Source organism: Pseudopodoces humilis, chromosome 21, assembly GCF_049639895.1.
Source record: "Pseudopodoces humilis isolate 2021_Gansu_Grassland_sample_001 chromosome 21, ASM4963989v1, whole genome shotgun sequence".
Taxonomy (NCBI): domain Eukaryota; kingdom Metazoa; phylum Chordata; class Aves; order Passeriformes; family Paridae; genus Pseudopodoces; species Pseudopodoces humilis.
Window position 1 is genome coordinate 4,583 of NC_142220.1, and position 22,869 is coordinate 27,451.

The window sequence follows — 22,869 nt, forward strand, 5'->3', positions numbered from 1 at the left end:
GCTCATCTTCACTGCGGTGACGGACGGCCGCGCGGACGACAAAGCCCACACACGCACTCAGAAGACTGCGAGCCTCATTCGCGGCCCGGCAGGCGGCTGCAACAGCCGGGTCCGATGGGGCAGGAACCGGCGCTCTACTCCGCCCGAGCCGAACGCCGAGAGACCAGCGGCGGCGCGGGGCGGCTGGGACCGCCCGAGCCCCGCCCGCCGCGCGCCCGTCCGTGCGGCAGCGCGCTCCGCCCCCGTCGCTAGGGAAGTGAGGTCACGCAGTATGGTGGCTCGGGGCCGGAGGAGCTGAGGGGCCGGTCGTATCGGGAATCCGTGTCCATCTTGCTCGGGAGCTGCGGCGACGGTCTTGCCTGTCTCGCTAGTATCGACCGGCGAGACCAAAGCCGCGATGGCAACCGAAACCGCAGGACTGTGAGGCATCAGAACGAGAGCCAGCAGGCCGGGCAGAGCAACAGAACCGGGTCGCGGAGGAGCCGAGCTGCCGCCATGGAGTTGAGGGTTGGGAACCGGTACCGGCTGGGCCGCAAGATCGGGAGCGGCTCCTTCGGGGATATCTACCTTGGTAAGGAGGATGGCTCGCTGGGAATTTAGCTGGCCGTTTTGTGGCGCTGTGGAGAACATCGAGGGCCTAGCCGGGTCGGGCAGGTACCTGGGCTAGGGGCACAGCAGCAGTAATTTAATATTTCGTTGACATCATGTCCTAATTTGGACAATGCGGAAATCGGGAATTCTGGTTTACTCGGCTGCCTCTTCTCATTGTCGTCTAGTGACCTTGGGCACCGTTCGCGTCTGTAAAATGGACGTAAAGGTAAAAATCGCTTCATTTGAAAACAAGGAAAAAAAACCCCAAAACCACATAAATCCTAAAAACTCACAACCCACCACGTTCGGGAAAACCTTTTGGGAAAGAAACGTTTACCAGGGTTAGGTATTGCTGCATTGGACCGGGAAAAATTGTTGTCAGAAGGATGTTTCTTTCTCCTGTGAGGCCTAAAAAAAAATTACACAACTACAGGCGATTAGGTTGCAGTAAAAAAAAATCTTTAGATCCTTCAAATAATCCTCGTAGTTTGGCTAATCTTGTTGCTTGACCGTCACCTAATAGTGATCGCTATGCAACTGTAAAATGTACACGATTGTAATTGTCTTTGCCAGTCCATTATTATAAGTCTCTAATATTATAGCCTACTGCTGTTGCTTATGACAAGCACAGGTACTGAGTACAACGTGTTTTGAAGGCAGGTGTTTTTAAAATACTCTACATATTCGGCAAACTCCCAGGCCATGTGAAGTGGGTTAAACCCAAAGAAATACGAGTGTTATGTCCCGTCCCGTAGACACAAGTACTCTGCTTTTGAAAATTGTGTTAAAAAAAGCAAATGTTTAAAAAAGCAAATCAAGAGGGGGGTGCGTGGAAGGTGGAACTTGCAGGGGATAGGATTCATCTTTTAGCAAGATAAAAATAATGTCACTTGCTAGCTTACGTGGTATGTTTGGCAGTGCATGCAGTATGAGAGGTGGGGGTTGTTTTTCTAGACAGCAGGGCTTCATCTTGCAGTGCACAGCTGGCATTCCAAAATAATTTGTTAGCTAAAGCTGCTTGTCTACAGATAACGACATACTAGTTATCTATAGGACAGCTTATGACGTCTGATGAAAAATGCACATTTTTAGCTGAAGGTATGTGGTTGTCTAGAGACAGCGAACGTGATTCTTCCTATCTGCAATGCATGTGTAGAAGATTGAAGACATGACTGTAGAAGATTGTGGTAAAGCTTGTGCAAAAATCCTTGTTAGCCTCAACTGGGATTTTGGGGGGGCAATTAAGACAGCAGTTAAAATCTGAAAAGTCTTAGATGATTTGAAAAATTTTAACTTTTGACTACTGCTCAGAAAAATCAGATTATATTATATGGATTTCAAGCAGAATAGACGTTTACGTGTCGCTTTTATGTCTATGCATGCAGCTCATACCAGTCAAGTTGCACAGGAAGTAACAGTTTCCTGTATGCTAGCATATATATTAATGCCATACTGAATTTTGTGCAGTAAGTCCTATGGGGTTTACATATCTTTTTTATTTCTAAATAATCATCACAGATTTACTTTCAGGGCTCATTGCAAATGTCATGCCTGAGCCAGTAACTAGCATGGAAGTACATGAATGGAAGATACAGCTGGTGGCATGGGTTTATTTTTCCAGGGGAAGTTACTGTCTCTCAAGAACCAAAGCCTTTTGTAGGGTCCTATTTGGTTTGCCTATCATTATCTGGTAGAACAGATGCTGAAAACTATGTTTTTTGTGGTAATGAAATGTGTTCGGTTTTCTAAAAATGCCAGTTACTTCTCGGTTGTTCAGACTGTCCACTAGACATAAGTATCTTAAAATAATTTCTAAAGTTATTTCAGAAGTCACTATTTATTTTTAAGTACATGTGCCTTCTGATAGGCCTCAATGACTTGGTAGATCATTTCAGTGTACATTCCCAGCTCAGTTTTATGCTTTGAAAAGGAAGATTTGACTATTTTTGCCTGCTTCCAGTCCCCAGGTTTTGTATTAAATGCAGCTATAAGGGTGTTGAAGACATTCCAGAGTAGCGGGGAGTGACTTCCTCCATTTTCCCACCCTTTCCCTTTTTCCCTACTTTGGAATAAGGAGCCAACAACACTGTTAGGATCATGGTTCTTTCACATCCTTTCCTCCTCTCCTTACCTCAAAATTTGTCTTCTGGAATTGGTAATGGGGGTCTGTGGGACAGGATTTTTAAATGTAAGGCACAACTGTAAATAAATGAGCATGGACAACTTACTTAAAAGAAAATAAAATTTAGTTTACCTATGTTACCTTCCAGACGAAGATATGAAAGAAATTGATAAACGGATATTATAAATAATAGAAAAGGTGGACAGGAGTGGGTGGATCAGAGAAAGCATTTGTTTTGTTGCCCAGATTATGAGGTCAAGTAGGAAACAGTCATGAAGACGGAATAGTTGCAGTGTTTTTGAGGTTTTTTTTGCATTGTGTATATATTAAGAATGAGTTTTAGGTTGTAAACTAATTATAATAATTTCCAAGGCCTTCCTTAGGGAAGAGGACTTTGCAATTACAAGTAAATTAGAATTTTGTGTTTTAAAAAATATGTTTTCACAATCTTAGTCTTTCTTTTTCATTTATAAATGGTGACTTCGCATTATACTGCTTGTTACTACTTTTTAATTAATGATTCTTTCCATAGGACTGCTGCTTCTCGAATATTACTAAATATTCCTTAAAGGAAGCTGAGCTTTTGGTGAAATACTGGGTGCTGTAAAATTTTAGAAACTTTTGTCTGAGGTTTGAGGTGTAGACAAAAGCCCCCACTTGGGGACAAGCGCTGGATTGCTTGGCAAAATCATTTTGATTTTTGTGCTGCTCTCATTGGTTTTGCTGGGCTCAAAAATATTAATTGCATTGTTTTAGTACCGAATCTCTTGTCTTGAAGGAGAGGGCTTACACAGAAGTGGAGCTTAGGCTAAGGATCTTGTCTTTCTTAGGTGGTAAAGACTTCCTGGGAAGAGCAAGTATGCTTAAAAAGTGACATAACAGTTTGAGACCATGGTCTGTCAAATAGGTTTAATAGTGCGTTGAGCAGAAGTTGATCCTGATAATACAGGTCTTGATCTTCCTACACAGTGTTTGCATTAATCAACCACAGAAGTCTGCAGCTGTCTGTAGAGAGATATGTCTTTCATTATATGGAGGTGGAAATTTGTGTCTGTTTTGGACCAGAAAAGTTTTTTAAAACAGCCAAATCAACCAGAACCCCAAAACAACCCCATTGCTGATGATCGCTCATCAGTTAATATGGTCTTCAGTCTACACCTCCCTGATTTGGGCTCCCGTAGAACTTGGGAGAGCAAGGGATAATCAAGAATGGTCAGGAGTTGTGTGGTTCAAAATCAGGACTCTCATTTGAGGTGAGGAGGTCAGTATTAAGTCCTTCCTCTTTGTACTGTTACTTTCAAATGTGCTTTCAAATCTCTGGTTTGATGTTCACTGTGATTAATTTAAAATCCACCAAAATAATTCATTCATGAAATGTGAAAAATACTGGATTACATATTGAAGAGCTTCCAGTTGCTGTGACTATACTGTGACCAAAGTAACAATCCAGGATCCTGTCACTTGTTCTGCTAGATAAAAAAGAGTGGTACGAGACAGATGCATGTACAGGCTTTTTTTTCCATTTCTTTCTTTTCAGTTGATGGCCTTGTGTTGTGCGTATTGTATCTAGAGTGAGCTTTGTATGTTTTGTTAATTTTTAAGGTGCGTCGTGAAATGCCTAATAAATACCTGCTGGGGTGTCCACTCAGAGAACCTCAGCAACAGCACCCGCTGTTGCTGTTGCTGTTGCTGCTGTTGATACCCGCGTGTGCATGCAAATGGGAAGACATTTGATTAACGTAAAAAAAGATGCTTATAGTCTTGTGTGAGCTCAGATGATTTCTTGCAACATCGGTTCCTGCCAAAGTGAGCAGTCATGCCCGTTTTGAGGTGTGGGATGTTAGCATGTCTTTGTAGCCTTAGTTTTCCTGACTTTATAGGATAAAAGCCTATAAAGCACTGAAGTAGCTCCTTAATTGCAGGAATAGGATTTTGCAACTACAAAACTTAGGTCAGTACTCTGTAATGGTCAAAGAAAAAACATATGGGAAAAGATAGGTAGGCAGAAAAATACGTAATTATACACAGGTGTCTTTACTGCTTCGTGTGACTCCCAGAAAGGGCATTGTGGAACTGACAAAGGTACAGATAAGAGAAATGGGAAATAATATGCAGTAATTAAAAATTACTTATACAGGGAATGACCACAGTTTTTGAACTATGAAAAAAGCTAAGCGAGAGTGAGGTAGTGTAAAAGTGTATGCAATCCTGATCATGGTAAAAGTGGGTACAAAAAGATCATTTGGTGTTTCTCAACAAAGGAAAACAACCAGTGAACTTCAAGTTAGGCTTTTGAAAGTGGGGATCTGATCAAATAGTAGGTGATGCACTTCACAGGATCCTGAACTGTGAGGAAAAGCTGAAAAGGGCTAAACTGAGAAAGTAGAGAGGCTTGGCAATATGTCTGTGAAGTGTCACATTTCCTTTTGCTATTTCCTTTTTTTTCCCTGTAGTTCTTAAGTTGCTTGGCTGTGAAAGTGTGTACTTTCTTGACTGTTTCTTTTTAAGAATGTCAGTTTCTCCCTACATACTTTGAAAGTGAACGGGTGAGCCATTTTTTATAACAAGAATTTAATGAGATTTAAAGAAAGCTTTTGCAGACTGCAGGTTCTTTAGTCTAGATAATCTGCCCTCCAGCCAAGTAAAATGAGGTGTCAGGGTACAGCCAGAGTATGTTGAGATCTAGGGAAATTGTAGTCTCTATTTCCAAGACATAAGAGGAGGTGATTTGATTTCCTAGCATTTCTTCCATTGGTGAGGCATGTAATATGTTTGTAAATATTAATTTTGAGCATTTTTACCACAAACTAGAAGTGTAAAGACATCCCTGAGAAGATGCACTTGTTTCAGTTCTCTACTTTGCTTTGGGAATTTTTTCTTTTTTTTTTTTTTTAATGGGATAGCAACAGTTTTGGCTTCTTCTGCTACAGTGTCTAATAGTTGTCTTTTGTGATCCTAGTCTTTTGGAGAGTATCTGTAAGGTTTCAGAATAATTTTTAGATAATCGTGGCTGAAAGAACTTAATGGATGTTTGCCATTGAGAAATTGTTGAATTTTGTTTTGTTTCGGTCTTGGCAAAGGAAATGCATCTTAAAAATATTTTGACCAATGTTTAAATTTTTCTGGTTTTAGGAACTGATATTGCTGCTGGAGAGGAGGTTGCAATAAAGTTGGAATGTGTGAAAACCAAACATCCTCAGCTCCACATCGAGAGTAAAATCTACAAAATGATGCAGGGTGGAGGCAAGCAAACTTACTTTCCTTCTTCAAAGATTTTACTGGTTTTACACCTTTGATGTATCTGCCACCTGGCGGATAATGTTTGGGTTCTCTTTTGACAAATGAGGAGAAGGTGGGAAAGGTAGCAGGGTAGATGAAGAGCAGCATTTCAGTTCTACAGGGGTTGTAGAGGAGCAGTTCCAAATCCATGATTACCACGCTTTATGATAAATCGGTAAGATCCTCCAAAGTTTCTCATGGTTCCTGAAATATTAAAATGGGAGGACCTTGTGCAATGTGAAACAAAGTTTGGTCCCAGAACAGTGATTTATTTCTGATTCTTATGGATCAGTGAAAGATGTAACCACTGCTTTGGACCATTTCACCTGACTTGCTTATTATGGTAGCACAATTTTAAACTTTTAAAATTCAGGTTAATTTCTGTTGTACATGTTAGTATTTTGTCTTCTGAGTTAAAAACTTGCTGGGAGAATTCAAAGATAAAATGGCATTAGTACTGGAGAATAGGAGTGCAGCAGGGTTCAAAGCCAGCAAAGATGCTCAGTACTTTAAAGTTACAAGGTAAGTACAAAGACTGGAAGGTTTCTGGGGAAGGAAAAAAAAGGCTATTTTTACACCTCTGTTTCTATAATTTTGTAGTGATTCTGCTGGAAGTTATCAAGCACATAACTTTGGAATGTCTGAAGGTAGCATAAAATATTAAGTTTCACTGTAAATGGAAACATTCACAGTAATGACCCTCAGAAATCATCTGGAGAGCCTTGAAGTGTGTGTACGAATTATGTAAATCAAATTGTTACACTGAATAAATGTGGGTTTTTTTTCCTAGTGGGTATTCCCACAATTAAGTGGTGTGGAGCTGAAGGGGACTACAACGTTATGGTGATGGAGTTGTTGGGACCGAGTCTTGAAGATCTCTTCAATTTTTGTTCAAGGAAATTTAGTCTCAAGACAGTCCTTTTACTTGCTGACCAAATGGTAGGAAATGGCTTTGTTATCTTCATAGTGCAGTATGTTGGGATATTGGAATTTTTTTGATAGATCATGTACATGTCATTTCGAAAATTTAGAGCTGAATAGGCTATATTAATAGAGAAAAGACTCAAAATTTGTTCTGTTTCTGTTACTCCAAACTATCCTGTCAAAAGCAATTAACAATTCTTCTTTAAAAACTGGACTTGCACTGTTTGCAAGCCAGGTGTTGCACTGCTCAAAGACTAAGAAATTTCCCCAGGACAGTTTTTGGAAACAAATCTAAAATAGACACCGGCAAAGAGCTGGAAAGAAGGTTTGTCCATTGTCTTCTAAATTATGTTCTCTTTAATGCCCTTATATTGTACAATAAAAAGGGGGGTTGCCTCTTTCGTTATTAAGACAGAATTACTAGTGTTTTTGTCAGAAAAAGATGTGTGCTTAGTCTCTCGACAATGATTTTTTTTGCGATTCTGTATTTAGATTAGTCGAATTGAGTATATTCACTCTAAGAACTTCATCCACCGAGACGTGAAGCCAGATAACTTCTTAATGGGCCTGGGGAAGAAAGGCAATCTTGTCTACATAATAGACTTTGGACTAGCAAAGAAGTATCGAGATGCTCGAACTCATCAACATATTCCATATCGTGAAAATAAAAACTTAACAGGAACTGCCCGTTACGCATCTATCAACACTCATCTCGGAATTGGTGAGCTGGGGAAAGCAATAAATAGAAACTTGAAAAGTGTCAATGCATGTAATTTTAGTGCAAGTAGATGTTACTTTTGTGGAGGCATAGGAGACAGTCCCTATTTTGGACACTAAGAGTGCAGCGTGCATGGCCTTGCATATCTTGGTTAGGTGGGATTCAGTCAGTTTGTAATGCTCAGGAATTTGCACACTTTTTAGTAACTGCAAGGATAATAGGCTTTTCTTGTACTGAACAAGTTTATCATGGTCATAGTAACTCTCAGCTGTCTCTTGTTTTTGTAAGGGTTTTTATAACAGTCTTGTTGCACAGACTTTTGTTTTTCCAGTAGAAAATGAAACCTAATGAGTTCACTTTTTTATGCTGTTGTAGAGCAATCTCGCAGAGATGACTTGGAATCCTTGGGCTATGTACTGATGTATTTTAACCTGGGCTCCCTCCCCTGGCAGGGACTGAAAGCAGCAACAAAGAGGCAGAAATACGAACGTATCAGTGAAAAGAAAATGTCTACACCCATTGAGGTTTTGTGTAAAGGATATCCTTGTAAGTTATTCTTCTGTGATGCTAGGCACATGTGTTCATGGTTTAGTGGTACATCTCCTTTCTTTATGTTAAATTCTACCACTATTTTTCACCGTCTCTCCCTTTCTCTCTCTCTCTCCTCTTCTCCCTCCTTACCCCCCATGACTTTACCACATGTATGGTAAAAATACTATGCTGAAGTCTGAGATCGGTTGTGTTTGTAAAGCATTTCTAGCGATCCCATGTCTCAACTGTTGAAGTGTCCTCACGAGGAAGGGTGGCATGGTACATCTGAATTGTGCTGTACATTTTATGCACCTGTTGGTTGGATAATTTGTAACAGACAAATAGCATTTTAACAAACTGCCTCTTTCTCTATCTGTGTGGGTACTGTTTCTTGGATGAATTGGATTGCATAGTGAGATGCACGTCTCCCCTACTGCAGTTGTTTCACTTGGGAATTATTATCCCAGGTTCATCCAGTTTGGCCAGCTGATGGGTTAGAATTTGTGAGAGGCATAAGAAACCCTGCTTTATCCTAACATCATGCTTCAAAGCAGTTCTGTTTCTCAGTTTGTTATTTATACAAAAACAATAATAAGGCATTTTGGAGTCTTGTAAAATGATACTTAAATTTGTTTTAAAATTCAGTAACACTAGCTGTGATCGGAGAACATTTTCATTTCACAAAGAGTTCTGTCTCTTCTTTCCACCCTCTCGGCTTCGACAACCAGTTACAGTGACAAGAACTATAGCTTTTGTTTGGGTTGTATGAAAATTCATCATTTTTGATGTGTTTCAAATGTTGCATCATGCATGTTCCTTTACATTCATGAGCTACGTGTTTTCTCTGTGGTTTACAAGTAGGAAAGACAAACCAGGCTCTCTTGTGCCATTTGTTAGAATTTCTTTCTTAATATAAATTAATACCTTCATTTGGGAAGATCTAAAGTCAAAAGCTGGTACTTTGATCATGCTGTTTTCTCTGGTGCACTGAATTCTATACAGAAGTCATTTTTTTGCTTTGTAACTAATATTTTGCTTGCCACTTAAAAACAAGTGTTCAGACTATTGTAAATTAAAAATGCGGCATGACTTACCTGGGAGATTTAATTTTTGTGTTTTGTGATGTAGCAGACATGAATCTCTTAACAAAGAAATGTTCTTCCATGTCCCACAGTAAATTACGTTCAGTATATTCCAAGCAAGGTTTTAAACCTTTTCTCCCCCACCAACTGTTGGTTAAAGAACTGTACTATTGGGTCCTCTCTGGTGTTGACAGATGAGATTTTTTACTGTTCCGTTACAGAAAAATAGTTTATTTTTCAGGGTTTGCATGATAGTGTTCCCTTTGGTGGATTTCTAATATTAGATCATTATTCTTTTTCTTTTCCCTGCTTTTCAGGTTTGGGGTGGTGTGGGGTTTTTTGACACAGAATTACAAAAAGCCAATGCAAAGCTGAAGCTAAAAAACAGGTTTTCTTTAATTACAGCTGAATTTGCCACGTACTTGAATTTCTGCCGTTCTTTGCGTTTTGATGACAAGCCAGACTATTCCTATCTAAGGCAATTATTCAGAAACCTCTTTCATCGGCAAGGATTCTCCTATGACTATGTATTTGACTGGAACATGTTGAAATTTGTGAGTAGTTCACATGGCTTTCTAAAACTTTGAATTTTTAATGGTTTTGGTTGGGTTTTTTTACTACATTGTCAGTTTTGAGTACCTTAACTGATACTGTAAGATTGTCTTCCATTTTTCCTCCTGGCAACTCTACTGTATAGACAAAAAGATAAGGAAATGAGGAAAGGCAGAAGATACAGGATCCATGCCGTAAGGTTTGGATGACAACTAAATTGCAGTTACAAGGCTTTTAATGTGGAAGGCTTCTTAGATCTTTTAGGGCAGTCACCAGGCTAGGTTGTGGAATTATTACTTTCTCCCAGCTTCATCTTTAAATAGTGGTCATTTGCAGCATTTGAGGAAGTGTCCAGCTACTGTAGCAGTATGTGTGTCCATTAGCATTATGAAGACTATCCAAGCAGCTGTATGAACAAAACTTATGGCAGTTCTCAAGAAATTTTACCAAAGCAGTTGATGCCCTCTCAAACTTCAGTTCGCACATTGTCCAGTTCTTTATTTTCAAACGTATAAAGTAAGCTCAGTAATCCCCCAAGTTGTTCACTAGTCTTGACCCGTAGGGTGCAAGCAGAGCGGCTGAAGATGCTGAACGTGAAAGGCGAGAACGAGAGGAAAGATTAAGACATACACGAAATCCAGCTGTACGTGGATTACCCTCCACTGCTTCTGGCAGGCTAAGAGGAACGCAAGATGTAGCTCCTCCTACTCCCCTTACCCCAACTTCACATGCTGGTAAGTAAGCAAGTACCTGCAAAAGTGCATCTTCTAGACTACTCTAATTGACAGTTTGTCTCTGGGCAGCGTTTGGCCTTTTGGTTTGTTTTTTTTTCCTCTTGCTTCTTAGTAGATTGAAGGTAATTGCAAACACTTATTGCCTGGCAATTGGTACTTGTATTTCTATGAAATGTCAAGCAAAGGCCTTGATTCCTCATTTGGTCTTGTGGAATTTTTATGTGCAAACAGCAAGAGTGTAGTTTTTTCAGAGATTGTGTTAAAATGGCATTTCTCATTATGAGAATCTAATGTAGTTTTTCTCACAGCCAACACCTCTCCTCGGCCAGTATCCGGTATGGAACGAGAAAGGAAAGTGAGTATGAGATTACATCGTGGTGCCCCAGTCAATATCTCCTCGTCTGATTTAACAGGCCGACAAGATACCTCTCGCATGTCAACTTCGCAGGTAAAAAAAAAATAAATCTGTGTATTGAAAAAAATAAGGGTGATTTGATAAAGTTAATTTGCCAAAAGGACTTACCAGGTAATTGATGTGATTTCACACTGTTCTTGCAGATGATGTTCATGAATGTAAATGCTTTACATTTAGCCTGAACGATGTGGGTGTGAAGAAATTTTTATTTTTTCCTTGAAAGCAATGAGAGGATGCAAAATACTAGAGGTGCAGCATTCTACTATTATGGGATTTAGCTCCTTGACTCATTGAGTTCCTTATATCTCTTACCAGTGAAGAAGCAGAGTAAGAGACAGCAGTGAATCGTGTTTCCAAATCAACAGAGCAGAGAATATTGGTGCAGAAGAGGCAAGAAGCATTTGGTGACGAATGGAAGGTCCGATAGTGAAGAAATGTTGTAGTGAAGTGCTCTTAATTCAGGGCCAATAAGAGGCCACATACACGGATGATGGATACATTGCAGAAGGCTCATTTGAGGAGAATGGCAGGAGGATAAATGATAGTGATTTGTAGTCATCACTGAAATCATCCTTACTGCTCACAGTGACTTAGCAAAGAAATTTTAAGAATCTTTCTTCTTAAGACTGACAATTTTAAATATGTTTCTAACTATATGCTATAGCTGAAACATTCCTTCCTTACCACACTGACAGTCTTGTCCCAAACGGTGTGTGGCTTGGCTTTGTACAGTTTATTTTCAGTCTTACAAAATGGAAATCAGCCAATCTGTAGACATTCTGCATCATTTCTGGGGAAGCAGTGTGTTAGGGGACTGTTGCAGTGACCTAGGGATTTTTCCATCTTGCCTCACTGCTGTGCAGGAGTTCTTAACTGCATCATTTTGCCAAGGACTCATTATTCCTCATTGACAGAGCACGTTGACAGAAATAACTCGGTTCCTTTTGGCTTCATCATTTAATTGGCAGAGGTAATTACTTTCGGATAGTACATATTCTTACCTATGAAATCTTACTGCTAGAAAGTGTTTTAGATGGGGGCCAGGTGGATATCTCTAATGAAGACTGAGAGTAACTGGGTTGGAGAAACAATTCCATTGTGATAAAAGCAAAGTAGGATTTTGGGGGTGGGTGGGGTTTGTTGAATGAGTTGTTTCACCACGTAGCTGCACATATACTTCTGCTTGCACAAGGGATGAACAGTTCAGGGGCAGAAATGACTGGGCAAGAATAGGAGATAGGCGAGGTTTTCTGTACTGGCTTTGGGTACAAGTTTCGCCATCTTAAATTGTTCACTGAGCTACTATTCTTGCCACCAGAAATTTTCATGTTGAAATATTTTTAAGTAGTATGAAAACAAAAAGGGTAGAATTATGCATAGTTATGGATCTTGTAAATTTGCATAAATACCTGTTAGAAGAATGTAAAGAAGGTGCAACTGGACTGTTCGCAGCAATATCCAGTTAACGGACAGCAGAGAATGGGCACAAATTGAAATACGGGACGTTCAATTTAGGCATACAAATAAACCTCTTTTACTATGAATGTGGGCAAGGACTGTAACAGGTTGCTCAAAGGGGTTGTAGAGTCTCCCTTTTCCAAATTACTTTGAGCCCAATTGGACATTGTCCTGAGTGGCCTGCTCTAGTTGACTGTGCTTTGGGTAGTGGGATTGGGCTACATGATTTCCAGGGCTCCTTTTTGGCCTTGGATATTCTGTGAGGCTGTGATGCAGACTTCTCCCTGAACATTTACTTTATGTAAAGATAGTTTCTTTGAAATGTGTATATGCCAGGTTTTCGGCATTCTGAGCAAATCTCAGAAGCTTTGTTAACAGTCAGATAAATAAGTAATAGCAGTAACAGACAGAAATGCAGTGATGCCACTTGATTGTTTTGGGTGAAAGTACATCATTAATGTTTTTACTGTGTTCATGACATGTTACCCAGTGTGCAGGTGACACTATTGTAAACATTTCAAGATATGAGTAATACAACTGGGCTTGTAGGTACATTTTGGTTCTGCCTAGCTTGTAAAATGTGAATACTGTGAGGGTGTGTGAGTGGTTTTCTGAGTGGTCTTTAAACATCCAGAGGTATCATTTGCGATACGGGCCAACAGTACGTTCTGGCCTAATGACGCATTCCCTACCTGCTCTTTTCAGCACTCTGAGCACTTTCTGCTTCAAATATAGGATCGCTTGGTTGACTTCTTTACAGTCTCAACAGCGGCCTAATTGGGATCTTCTCTTGAGTTTGTTAGAACTAATAATTCATTGACTGCTGTGTTCATTTAGTTCTTAAGACAGTGCACCAGTGCTGGTATTTACTCACGGTGACCGAATAACAATGTGTGACTGTAGTATAGTTTGAACAGGTTCCTGTGGGCCTGTTGAAATTGGAAGGCAAGAGAGATTTGCAAGGGGAATGGGTTGGAATGGAAGGGACCTTAAAGATCACCTCATTCTGACTTCCCTGCTGTGGGCAGAGAACTTTCCAGTAGGCCAGGTTACTCAGAACCCCATTCAGCCTGGCCTTGAACATCTCCGGGGATGGAGAGTCCACGACGTCTCTGGGCAACCTGTTCTAATGCCTCACTGCCCTTAAAGAATTTCTTCCTAATAAACAAATCTACCCTCCTTCAGGTTAAGGCCATTCACCCTTGTCCTGTCACTATATGGACTTTTTAAAGAGTGGCCATGTGAACAGCTGCTCTTCAGCCTTCTTGTAAGCCCCCTTTAGGTACTGCAAGGCTACTCTCAGTTCGCCCCAAAGTCTTATCTTCTCCAGGTTGAACAGCCCCAACTCTCTCAGCCTGTTTTTGTAGGAGAGGTGCTCCAGCTTCAACTTAGTGGCTCTCCTCTGGACTCATTCTAACACTGTCAGTGTTCTTGTGTTGGGGGCCCCAGACCTGGACATAGTACTCTAGGTGGTGTCTCAAAACAGCAGAATAGAGGGTAAGAATCCCCTCTCTTGAGTTGCTGGTCACTTTTCTTTTGATGCACTCCAGGACACAGTTGGCTTTATGGGCTGCAGGTGCACATTGTTGAGTCATGTTGAGCTTCTAATCCATGAACACCCCCAAGTCTTTCTCCCCAGAGCTAGTTTTGATTCATTCTTCACCTAGACTTTACTTGGGCTTGAAGTTGACCTGACCCACAGGCTGGACCTTGCACTTGACCTTGTTGAACTACATGAGGCTCCCAGAGACCCACTTCTCAGGCCTGTTCAGGTCTCTGGATGGCATCCCTTTCCCTCCAGCATGTTGACTACACCACACAGCTTGTTGTTGTTAGCAAATTTGCTGGGGATACGCTCGTTTCCACTGTCCATGTTGCTGACAAAGATGTTGAACAGCATCGATACTGAGGAACAAGCGCCACTCATCACTGCTTTCTACTTGGACATTGACTCACTGACCACAATTCTTTGAGTGCAGCTATGCGGCCAATTCCTTATCCACCGAGTGGTCCATGTGTCAAATCTGTGTCTCTCCAGTTTAGAGACAAGGATATCATGTGAAACAATGTCCAGTACTTTGCACAAGTCCAGATGGGTGACATCTGTGGCTCTTCCCTCGTCCACCGCTGCTTAGCCCCTCTGTAGACAGTCGCCAGATTTGTCAGGCACAATTTACCTTTAGTGAAGCTTTGTTGTCTGACACCAATCACCTTATTCTCCATGTGCCTTAACGGATAAGAGGATGTGTTACATGATTTTGCCAGGCACTGAGGTGAGACTGGCCTGTAGTTCTCTGTGTCATATTTCCCTCCATAAAACTAGAGGTTATGGTTTCCCCTTTTCCAGTCAGAGGGACCTACAGTGGACTGCCATGACGTCTCAAATATGATGGATAATGGTGTAGCCATTTACTCAGCCCATTCCCTCAGAACCCATGAATATATGTCATCAGGTCCCACAGACTCGTGCACTTTCAGGTTCTTTAAACAGTCCCAAACCCAGTCTTCCACAGTGGATGGTTATTTTTCCCAAACTCTGCCTTCACCTTCTGCAACTTGGATGGTGTGGCTGAAACGCTTTATTCAGACTTCAGCTTATAATGCTTCCACTTGAGCCTGTTAGAGAAAATTCACTCTTCATTTACCCAGTTCTCTCTCACTCTTCACCAGGCAAGATGGTGCAAGTTGCAAATGTTGATAGCTTGTGCTCTTTACAGTCTTCATAATACTAAAGTAGCTCTTCCGTAATCAGAATTTATCCTTAGATGTTAGCCAGGTTAACAGTTACAGCCATGAGTTTCCAATTATCTTTATACCTTGTTCTTAGGAAAACCTAAAGTGTTCGAGTTACGTGGTGAAGTCATTAAAGAGAATTTTGGCTGGAGAGATGTAAGAATAGAGTAATCCGTGTCACTTCTTATCAAGAGAACCATAAAGAATAGCAACTATTTGTCCATGTCCATTCCAAGTGTGCTAGTTTCCTTAGTAAGTCTTAAGTAAATGTACTACCACAGATCCTTTCTCAGGAAGTTCTTAAGCCATGCTTCTGGTAGAAAGCAAGTTTTAGCATTTGCCATGCACGTCTGTTAACTACTATATTTGTTAGAGTTCTTGTTTATAACTTGGTAAGTTTGGTTTTTTATTTAATTTACTTTATGCCTTGGTTTGGTAAGGCAGTGGTGCATCTGTAATCTCCACCTCTATTCATCTAGAGTGAAGGTTGCTGCTTGTAAAATTCTGGACAGTGAAATGCACAGGGGTTACTCAAACAAGGAAAGCTACTTGCCTCTAAGCACAGTTCTTAAAGGTGACTACTCCACGTGTTTATCTTTTGCAAACTGAATTCTGATGAGGTCAGACTGAAACTGTAAAACTAAGGCTGTGAATGCAAGTACTAGCAACCAAAGTTCTCTTATGAAAACCAGGCGTTCTCAGAGAAATTTAATGCTCATAGAAAAATGGCAATTGGTAAGCATAGCAAAATAGGTGTCATTTATTCTCCACATCCAAGATAGTGTCCACATAGTGCCTAAGTCATTATCATTAAAAAGACATGCAGTTTCCAACACTAAGAAACATGCATTTATTGGAGTAACAACTGCCGTGTCTGTGAAATTTAAATGTTTCTAATGAAATTATGTGAATTCTATGGCGCATGTCATTCAGTACTTTTCTGGATTATATGAAGTGGATACAACAGCAAAAAAGCCTGCAAGTTGTGGGTTCACAGATAAGGGAGCTGAGAGGTTGAGTGCAGTCTATTCAAATGTGTGTTCCTGCAGTACTCCAAAGTCTGGTTAGGATGAAGGAGTGGAGGCCTTTTTCTGGTATGGGGGAACTGTATCTGTGGTAAGTAATGCCTGAGGAGGCAGGTGTACTGTTGGAGAGGTTAGTGAGGTTTTGTAATCAAAGAGCACAATTTCCTCCTTGAATCTATGTATGATACAGTAATGAACAGAAGTGTAGATGTTATTTTGCGTCATTAGTGGGATGGACTGGGAGAATAGATTGTACAGCGTAAGAGTTTCAAATCAACTTCTTTCAGTTTGTCTGAAAGCTAAGAGAATGTCTTGAGTGAGTTGGTGTAGTGTTTGAGACACAATGATTTTAACAGGAATTAATGTTTAAGGAGAAAACATGTGAAGAACCTATTGCTTAAAATTAAAAGCACTCGTAAGTAAAGAAAGGCAAAATAGAGATCTAAGTGAAGGTGGTTACCTACTGAAACAACTTCTAAAGTAAGTAGATCATCTCTTCTCTCCGCCTTTGCATCAATACTCAGTTCATTTCTAAGTGGTGTGTTGAAGTCTAAACCAACCCTAAATTAGAGGTCTGTGTGCAGTGAAGGAGTGTGATCTGAGTTGGAGAGAAAATCATAGGAGCTGTTAAAAGATCCTTCTGCTCTTAAACTCTCTAAGAATTGCTCCCTAAGTCTCCTTTACACATAGGTTTTTTTAAACATTAAGAGACGTAGTAAAGGAGGTAGTAAGTAAGGTAATGAGCGTTCTAGTGAAAACTACCTTGTATTGGTTCTGTTGGTCCACATGCACAGACTGCATCCTGAAAGCAGTGATCATCTCAAGAGTCTAGTTATGGGTGAGTAGTCTTCATTTCCTTCAGCAGAAGTTCAGTCTGACTGCTCATGGTTACACAGTAATTTGTTTAATATTTTTTTCTTGAACGTAACATGTTCAGTACCCAACGGTCAAAGCTGTGGCAAATTCCTATTGGTAATATAGAGGTATTCTCTCTGGAGTTGGAAGGAAAGATTGAAATGCTGCACAAAGAAATACTTGATTACGTCTCTTTGACAGAAGTTTTTAGAAGACGGTAGCCAACACTGGCATTGAATAACTTAAGTGTTGTGCCACACTTCCAGTGCTTCTGCATTTTCCATTTCCGCATCTGCAAATCTTTCTCCACGTATCCATCTTAATAGGCATCATACTCTGCGTTGTTCTTCTGAGCCTGTCAGCTTCCTTTGAGGAGTAATGATTTGTTTCTTTTACGTGTCTCTTAATATGATGGAAATGTCTTATGGAAGTCTGAAATCAGAGCTTCTCAAAAGATAAAGTTGCTACTGCTACTGCAAGTTCAGGTTGGATTTTTGTTAAGACATCTTTATATATATTGGGGCAGTGGAACTGTTACAAATTGCTGTCTTTTCCCCTACCTCAGAATAGCATTCCTTTCGAACACCATGGCAAGTAGCTGCTCGTCTCCTTTCGTTGGAAGGCAGCACTGGGTGAGTGCTTCTCATTAGACACCAAAACTTTGTATGGGGTGGGGAAAAACTCTGTGGAAACATCTGACTTCGCTCCTTCTACTCATGTGATCTCCTAGTTGTATCTGTGCCTTCTGGTCAGATGCTTGATGAAGCATTGATTTTTCTCTAACTTAAAAGTAAATGTCTTTCCAAAAGCTGAGTTATTGCTGCTATTCCACTTGGACTCTTAAGCAGAATTGACAATAATAGTGACTTAAAAGGTCCCTAAAATTGTTTGAGTATCAACAATGAAGTAAAATAACGGAATCTAAATTTTAGCTATGTGAGAATCACGTCTTTCCATTCCAGGGATGCTGATGCAGCAGTATGTCATCCATTAAAACTAGATCTGCTCCAGAATCATAAAAGCAAAATACTTGTATGAAGACTCAATTGACATTATTGCTCAAGTGAGGCCCTGTCTTGTCTTGTCGTGAATGGAATGTTCTACTACAGCTGTGTCCATTTTTCACTGTTTTATATTCTTCTCCATGCCTTATGAGTTCTTATTTTAAAAATAATCAGATCTGTTCAGATCTATATTTAAAAAAAGGTCACATACTAACAAGCACAGTTGACCATGAGTATCTCAGAGGTACACAGACTTGAATTTGGGTATTATGAAGTCTTTTACACTGTTCAGTGCTGTAGAAGTTTCTACCTTTCTGTATGCAGCTTTTGGCTTTTCAGTCTGTTCTGCTTTTGGCAATAACAGGTGTCATATGAGAAATAACAGGTTACAGTTGGAATCTGAACCTTAATGGCTGAGGGATGCTTTTCTTAAGTATTTCAAGAGCTTCTTTGATTTGCTACTTATTAAAAGAAAAAGCTGTGAGATTTTTCTGTTCCTTAATAAATTCTGTTGTATAATTCTTGTCTGCTGTCTCACTTTCTCTATAAAGCCTAAGCTTGCATTAATCCTGTATCTCTAGTTGGTGAAGAATCCTGCTGTTTCTCTTGTGTTTTCTTCTTCTGCTTTGTGTGCTTGGCTGACTCTGTACAAGCTGCTTCGTGAACAGTTGATAACATTAAAAAGATCCAACTGTAAATGGCAGCTTAACTCTTTAAGGACCAGTTATCAGATCTTAGTAAAAAAAAAAAAGAAAAAAAAAAGAAAAAAAAAAAGACATAATTAAAAAATTGCAAAAAAGCAAACCTAAAGCTTTGCATCAAAAACCCTGTGTGCAGGAGACATGCGGATTGTGGTCTGGGTTGCGCCTGCGTTGGTCAGCCTGTACTGTGTGTCTGAGTATTTGTAGCTGTTCACAACTGAAAGAAATACTGGTCCAGCTGCTTAGATGTTTCTCGCTTCTTAAGTTGCAGAGATCTATGGTTGTTTTTCACTTTCATGGTGAAAGTGATACTGAAATAATACCTTACTTCAGTAGATCAAGCTATAGAAATACAAGAAGCATCTTATAATGTCCCATTGAAAGTGAAAAGCTATTTAAAATAATGAATTTATTTTTTACCTTCTTGATATTTTTTTTTAAATGAACTATCCATTGAGTCTATTACTGTGCATTCATAGTGTTTTCATCTGGTTGGTTCTTTCTGCTGCACATGTTTATGCTCTGTCTAATTTTCTTCAAAACATTCCCTCTGGCTGGAAAGGTGAATTTTCAATGTTAACTTTTAATAAAAGAGGAAAATAATAGGGAGCTTTGTGTAGCTGCAGGTGGGTGTGAAGCATTGTATTGCTCACTGGATTTTAAATTCACACACTTAAATTTTGGCAATTAATAGTTTAAACGTACATTGCAAAACACTTGTATTTCAACTGGAAGGATATGTGCTGATGTTGTCTTGTTTTTTGGCTTTGGTAGATTCCTGCTCGGGTTACTACCAGTGTTCTCCAGTCTGCTGTGCACCGATGAAAATTATTTTGCCATGGAGGGCAGATAATGCATGGCTGATCTCCCTTGTTACCAATGGCTTTACTAGCAAAAATACCCTAAATTAGAGCGGAAATTGGAGTTCTCCATGTGACCTAAAAGGCGCTTGGAGGAACATGCAGAGACTCCAGCAGCTGCCATAACAGGACGCTTTTGCCAGAAACCCAGTGACCTTAAGAGAACCCTGTGGTAACAGGGCTGGAAAAGAAAGATGGTTTACAGAGTTCACCGCCTGTTACTGGATGGCCATTTCAGTTTTTCCTCCACAGGCGGCAGACTTTACTCCCTTTTTATTATTCTACTGTAACTATAAATCTTTTACTTGGTTTAAGAAAGTTTTTTGTATCATTTTGCTAAAATTATTGGCTTACTTCCCTGTAAAGAACTCTTGCTTTTGTCTGATTTAAAAATGTACAATATAAACAAACCTGAACTGAAAACAATGACTTGAAATTTCTTGTTTAAAAGATTAGTCTGCCAGGGAACATGTAAATGAATCAAAACCATCTGGTGTTATTTAAAAATTGTTTACTTTCATATATAGTCCCATTCTGAGTCGGTTTGCTCGTGAAATTTTTTAAATTGTTAGTTTATTTTACTGTTTGCTATCTTCATTCGCACTGGACATTTAACTTTCTGTGTAACACAAAGGAATTTTTAATACTCGATTGTGATTCATAGAAGAGGAGAACTAAATACCCTGCAGGAGAGTCTTAAGTATGGTAGAGATTGTAATGATGGATTTCTTTTTTGTAAAGAATATGAAGGACAAAGTGAAAGACCGGCATTTGAGAGATTTAGAATTAGAAAGCTTGTTCTGTCTCTCTGTTTAGTTTGGGTGAATGGATACTTTGAAACACTGTTTTTACTGGGAAAATTTTGTTTCCTCTTTTCTGATGTTGGTTAGCTTGGAGGCTATTACAAGTGCAAAACAGACATTGCTGCTGAGTCTTCAGTGAATTTGCATGTTTCCATCAGTATCCACATGTTTATAAATAAATAAATATATTGATTTAGGCCTTCTGTTATATGCCAAGACTTAAAAAAGGAATTCTTAAACAAAAAAAAGAAAAACACAAAAAAAACCCCCCAAACATAGTAACCTATTCTTGCCATAAAATCTTTGAATTTTTACAATTCAGATGCATATTGTATTTAATTCTTAAGTATATTCAACCTGAGTATACCCAGAGTCATTATCTAGGCATGAATGACTCAACATGCTTAGATTGTTGCAGGTATTGGTTATAGAATCTGGGAAATTCCTCATATTGTCTGTTACTGTAAATGGTCTCATAAAAGTACGTGTTCTGTCCTTACAGTACTTGGAACAGTACCAGAACTATTATGACTAAAATTATGGGAAGTTCTATGCTGGAAATTAAAGTATGTACGGAGATTTTGTTTGAACAGTTGGGTATTTTGAGAAATTCTTCCTGCCTGGAGATAAGTCTTAAAGGTATATTTGTCTTCAGATTTTTATGGAGTTTATAGTTTTTGGTTTTTGGTTCTTCTTTTTTGCCCCTTCAAAAGTCCATGTACTAAGTATTACCATTCTTCTTTCAATGTTTTCATAACATTAGCTATTTGCTTGTGTGTACTCTCAGTCAGACTGGGGAAGTGTGTGTTTGAAGAGAGTACAGTGGAAAAGCTTGAGAACTCGATCAATTGATAAGTTTGCGTAAGAGAATTATTTCCTCAGTTACTATAAACTTTAGTATTTTGGGCATGTGCCATTTGAGCAGTTTTACACTTCACTGTGCTTTCCTTGTAAATATCTGTGGTTAACAGTGTAATGTTTGAGGGACTTCAAAAGCAGCCTTTTTATTTCCTATGTATCTAGATCGTTAGATTGCTGTACTATACTTAAAAGTTGACTGCAGACTTCTAGAATTGTACTCACTTGTGGGCAGTTTTTGTCCTCATAATAGTTATATTTCATCATGCAGAAAATAGTTAGACTGTATAAACCTGTGTATAAACCAGTATCTCAAAGCACTTCATTTGTACTACCAGTGTATTTGTGTACTTTAACAGTTGTGTAAATACATTCATAATAACTTCTGTTCTTTGGTGTAACTTACTGACTTGCAATGAATACCTTACCCTATATCTGATGCAACTTTTTTCTTTTTTCTTTCTTCTTTTTTTTCTTCTTTTTTCTTTTTTCAAGGGGTTTCTCTACCTACAAAGAATATTGTCAGTTGAAAACATTTGAGGATACTGTCTTGGTACCAAAACTTTCAGTGAAAGATTTTAGTAGTTATGATCCTGGGGTATACAGGAAGAAAAAGAAAAAGGTAGTTGCTTTGCTCACAGAAAGCATGTCTTTTTGTCAGTTTAAAGGTAAATGGTTTTTTTTGGATACTTCTTTTTTTTCCAGAAGTTTTTTGTTTTGTACAAATGTGTTTGCTTATCAAGTAACGCATGGTATTGATCAGGAAGTATAGTGAGGGAATTGAGATTGGATCAGTTATGGGAGCTAGGATAAAAGCGAGAAAAATAGTGAGCTCTACTCACTGTGCCCTGTATAATAAAACTGTGGCTTTTGCTACGTGATTCTCAAAAGTCTATTATAATCTGATGGTAGACACACTTTCAGGAACCCCCTGTGTTTTCTTATTAGCAGGTCTTTAAAAGTTGGAAGGATATTTTAATTTCTTCTCATGGTTTTCATTTTGAACTGTGTAAATGCTTTTATATGGAAAATACCACCTGTGCTGCTGTTTTACATGATCTTGAATGCTTACAGAGTCTTTGAGTTTTTTGTGGTACAGGTACTAAAAAAAAGTGAAAATAAATCCTCTGAGAGATTTAAGGAGGATCCTTTAAGAGAGAGATATTAAGAGAAAGCATTTGAGTCCATATATTCCATGTTAATTTCATGAAAATATTCCCTTGGAGGAAGGTATGTTGATGAACTCATCATTTCCAGTGTGAAAAAAAAAACATAAGCACAACTGTTTGTCTTTGTTTCCTCATGTCCCAGACTCTTGAATATAGCTAGAGCAGCATACATGTTGATTTCAAGAATATTTAGTTTCTCTTTTAAAATAGTTAAATGAAAATACATTTATTTTGTTCTTCAACTTTTGCTTTACAAAAGCTGCACTTCATGTGTACAAAATACCAAGTAAAAGCAAACAGTGCTGGTTTTTTAATGGTGCTGAGCCATCTGGTCAGACATCAAAATTTAAGCTTTGAGATCTTGAGACGGTGTAATCCATCATGAACTTAATCCTGCAGTAGCTTCTAAAATTCACTGGATGGTATAGGTTAATAATAAAAAGGGTTTACTGTGA

At 39.2% G+C, this 22,869-nt stretch overlaps 1 protein-coding gene across 4 annotated transcripts; it reads left to right on the forward strand.

Annotated features, from left to right (window-relative positions):
• Nucleotides 1-256: 256 nt before the first annotated feature.
• Nucleotides 257-21,631, forward strand: CSNK1D (casein kinase 1 delta). Of its 4 annotated transcripts, XR_001332000.2 has the most exons (11): nt 257-571; nt 5,846-5,956; nt 6,783-6,931; nt 7,409-7,637; nt 8,010-8,180; nt 9,653-9,801; nt 10,362-10,533; nt 10,842-10,981; nt 17,585-17,651; nt 17,982-18,082; nt 19,499-21,631. XR_001332000.2 is itself a non-coding variant. In XM_005530618.3 (10 exons), exons 1-9 carry the CDS (start codon nt 496-498, stop codon nt 17,615-17,617), a joined length of 1,230 nt encoding a protein of 409 aa, XP_005530675.1. In that variant the 5' UTR covers nt 257-495; the 3' UTR covers nt 17,618-17,651; nt 19,499-21,631. The 4 variants fall into 4 exon arrangements, 3 of the variants coding, with proteins under 3 accessions (XP_005530675.1, XP_087921448.1, XP_014114925.1); XM_005530618.3 differs by lacking the exon at nt 17,982-18,082; XM_088065322.1 differs by lacking the exons at nt 17,585-17,651; nt 17,982-18,082.
• The last annotated feature ends 1,238 nt before the right edge of the window (nt 21,632-22,869 follow it).

Coding starts and splice junctions, on each gene's coding strand:
- CSNK1D (XM_088065322.1), top strand. CDS start 496: ATGGAGTTGAGGGTTGGGAACCGGTACCGGCTGGGCCGCAAGATCGGG. Junction 8,181..9,652: donor TTTGTGTAAAGGATATCCTT/GTAAGTTATTCT, acceptor CTTTAATTACAG/CTGAATTTGCCACGTACTTG. Junction 10,534..10,841: donor TACCCCAACTTCACATGCTG/GTAAGTAAGCAA, acceptor TTTTTCTCACAG/CCAACACCTCTCCTCGGCCA.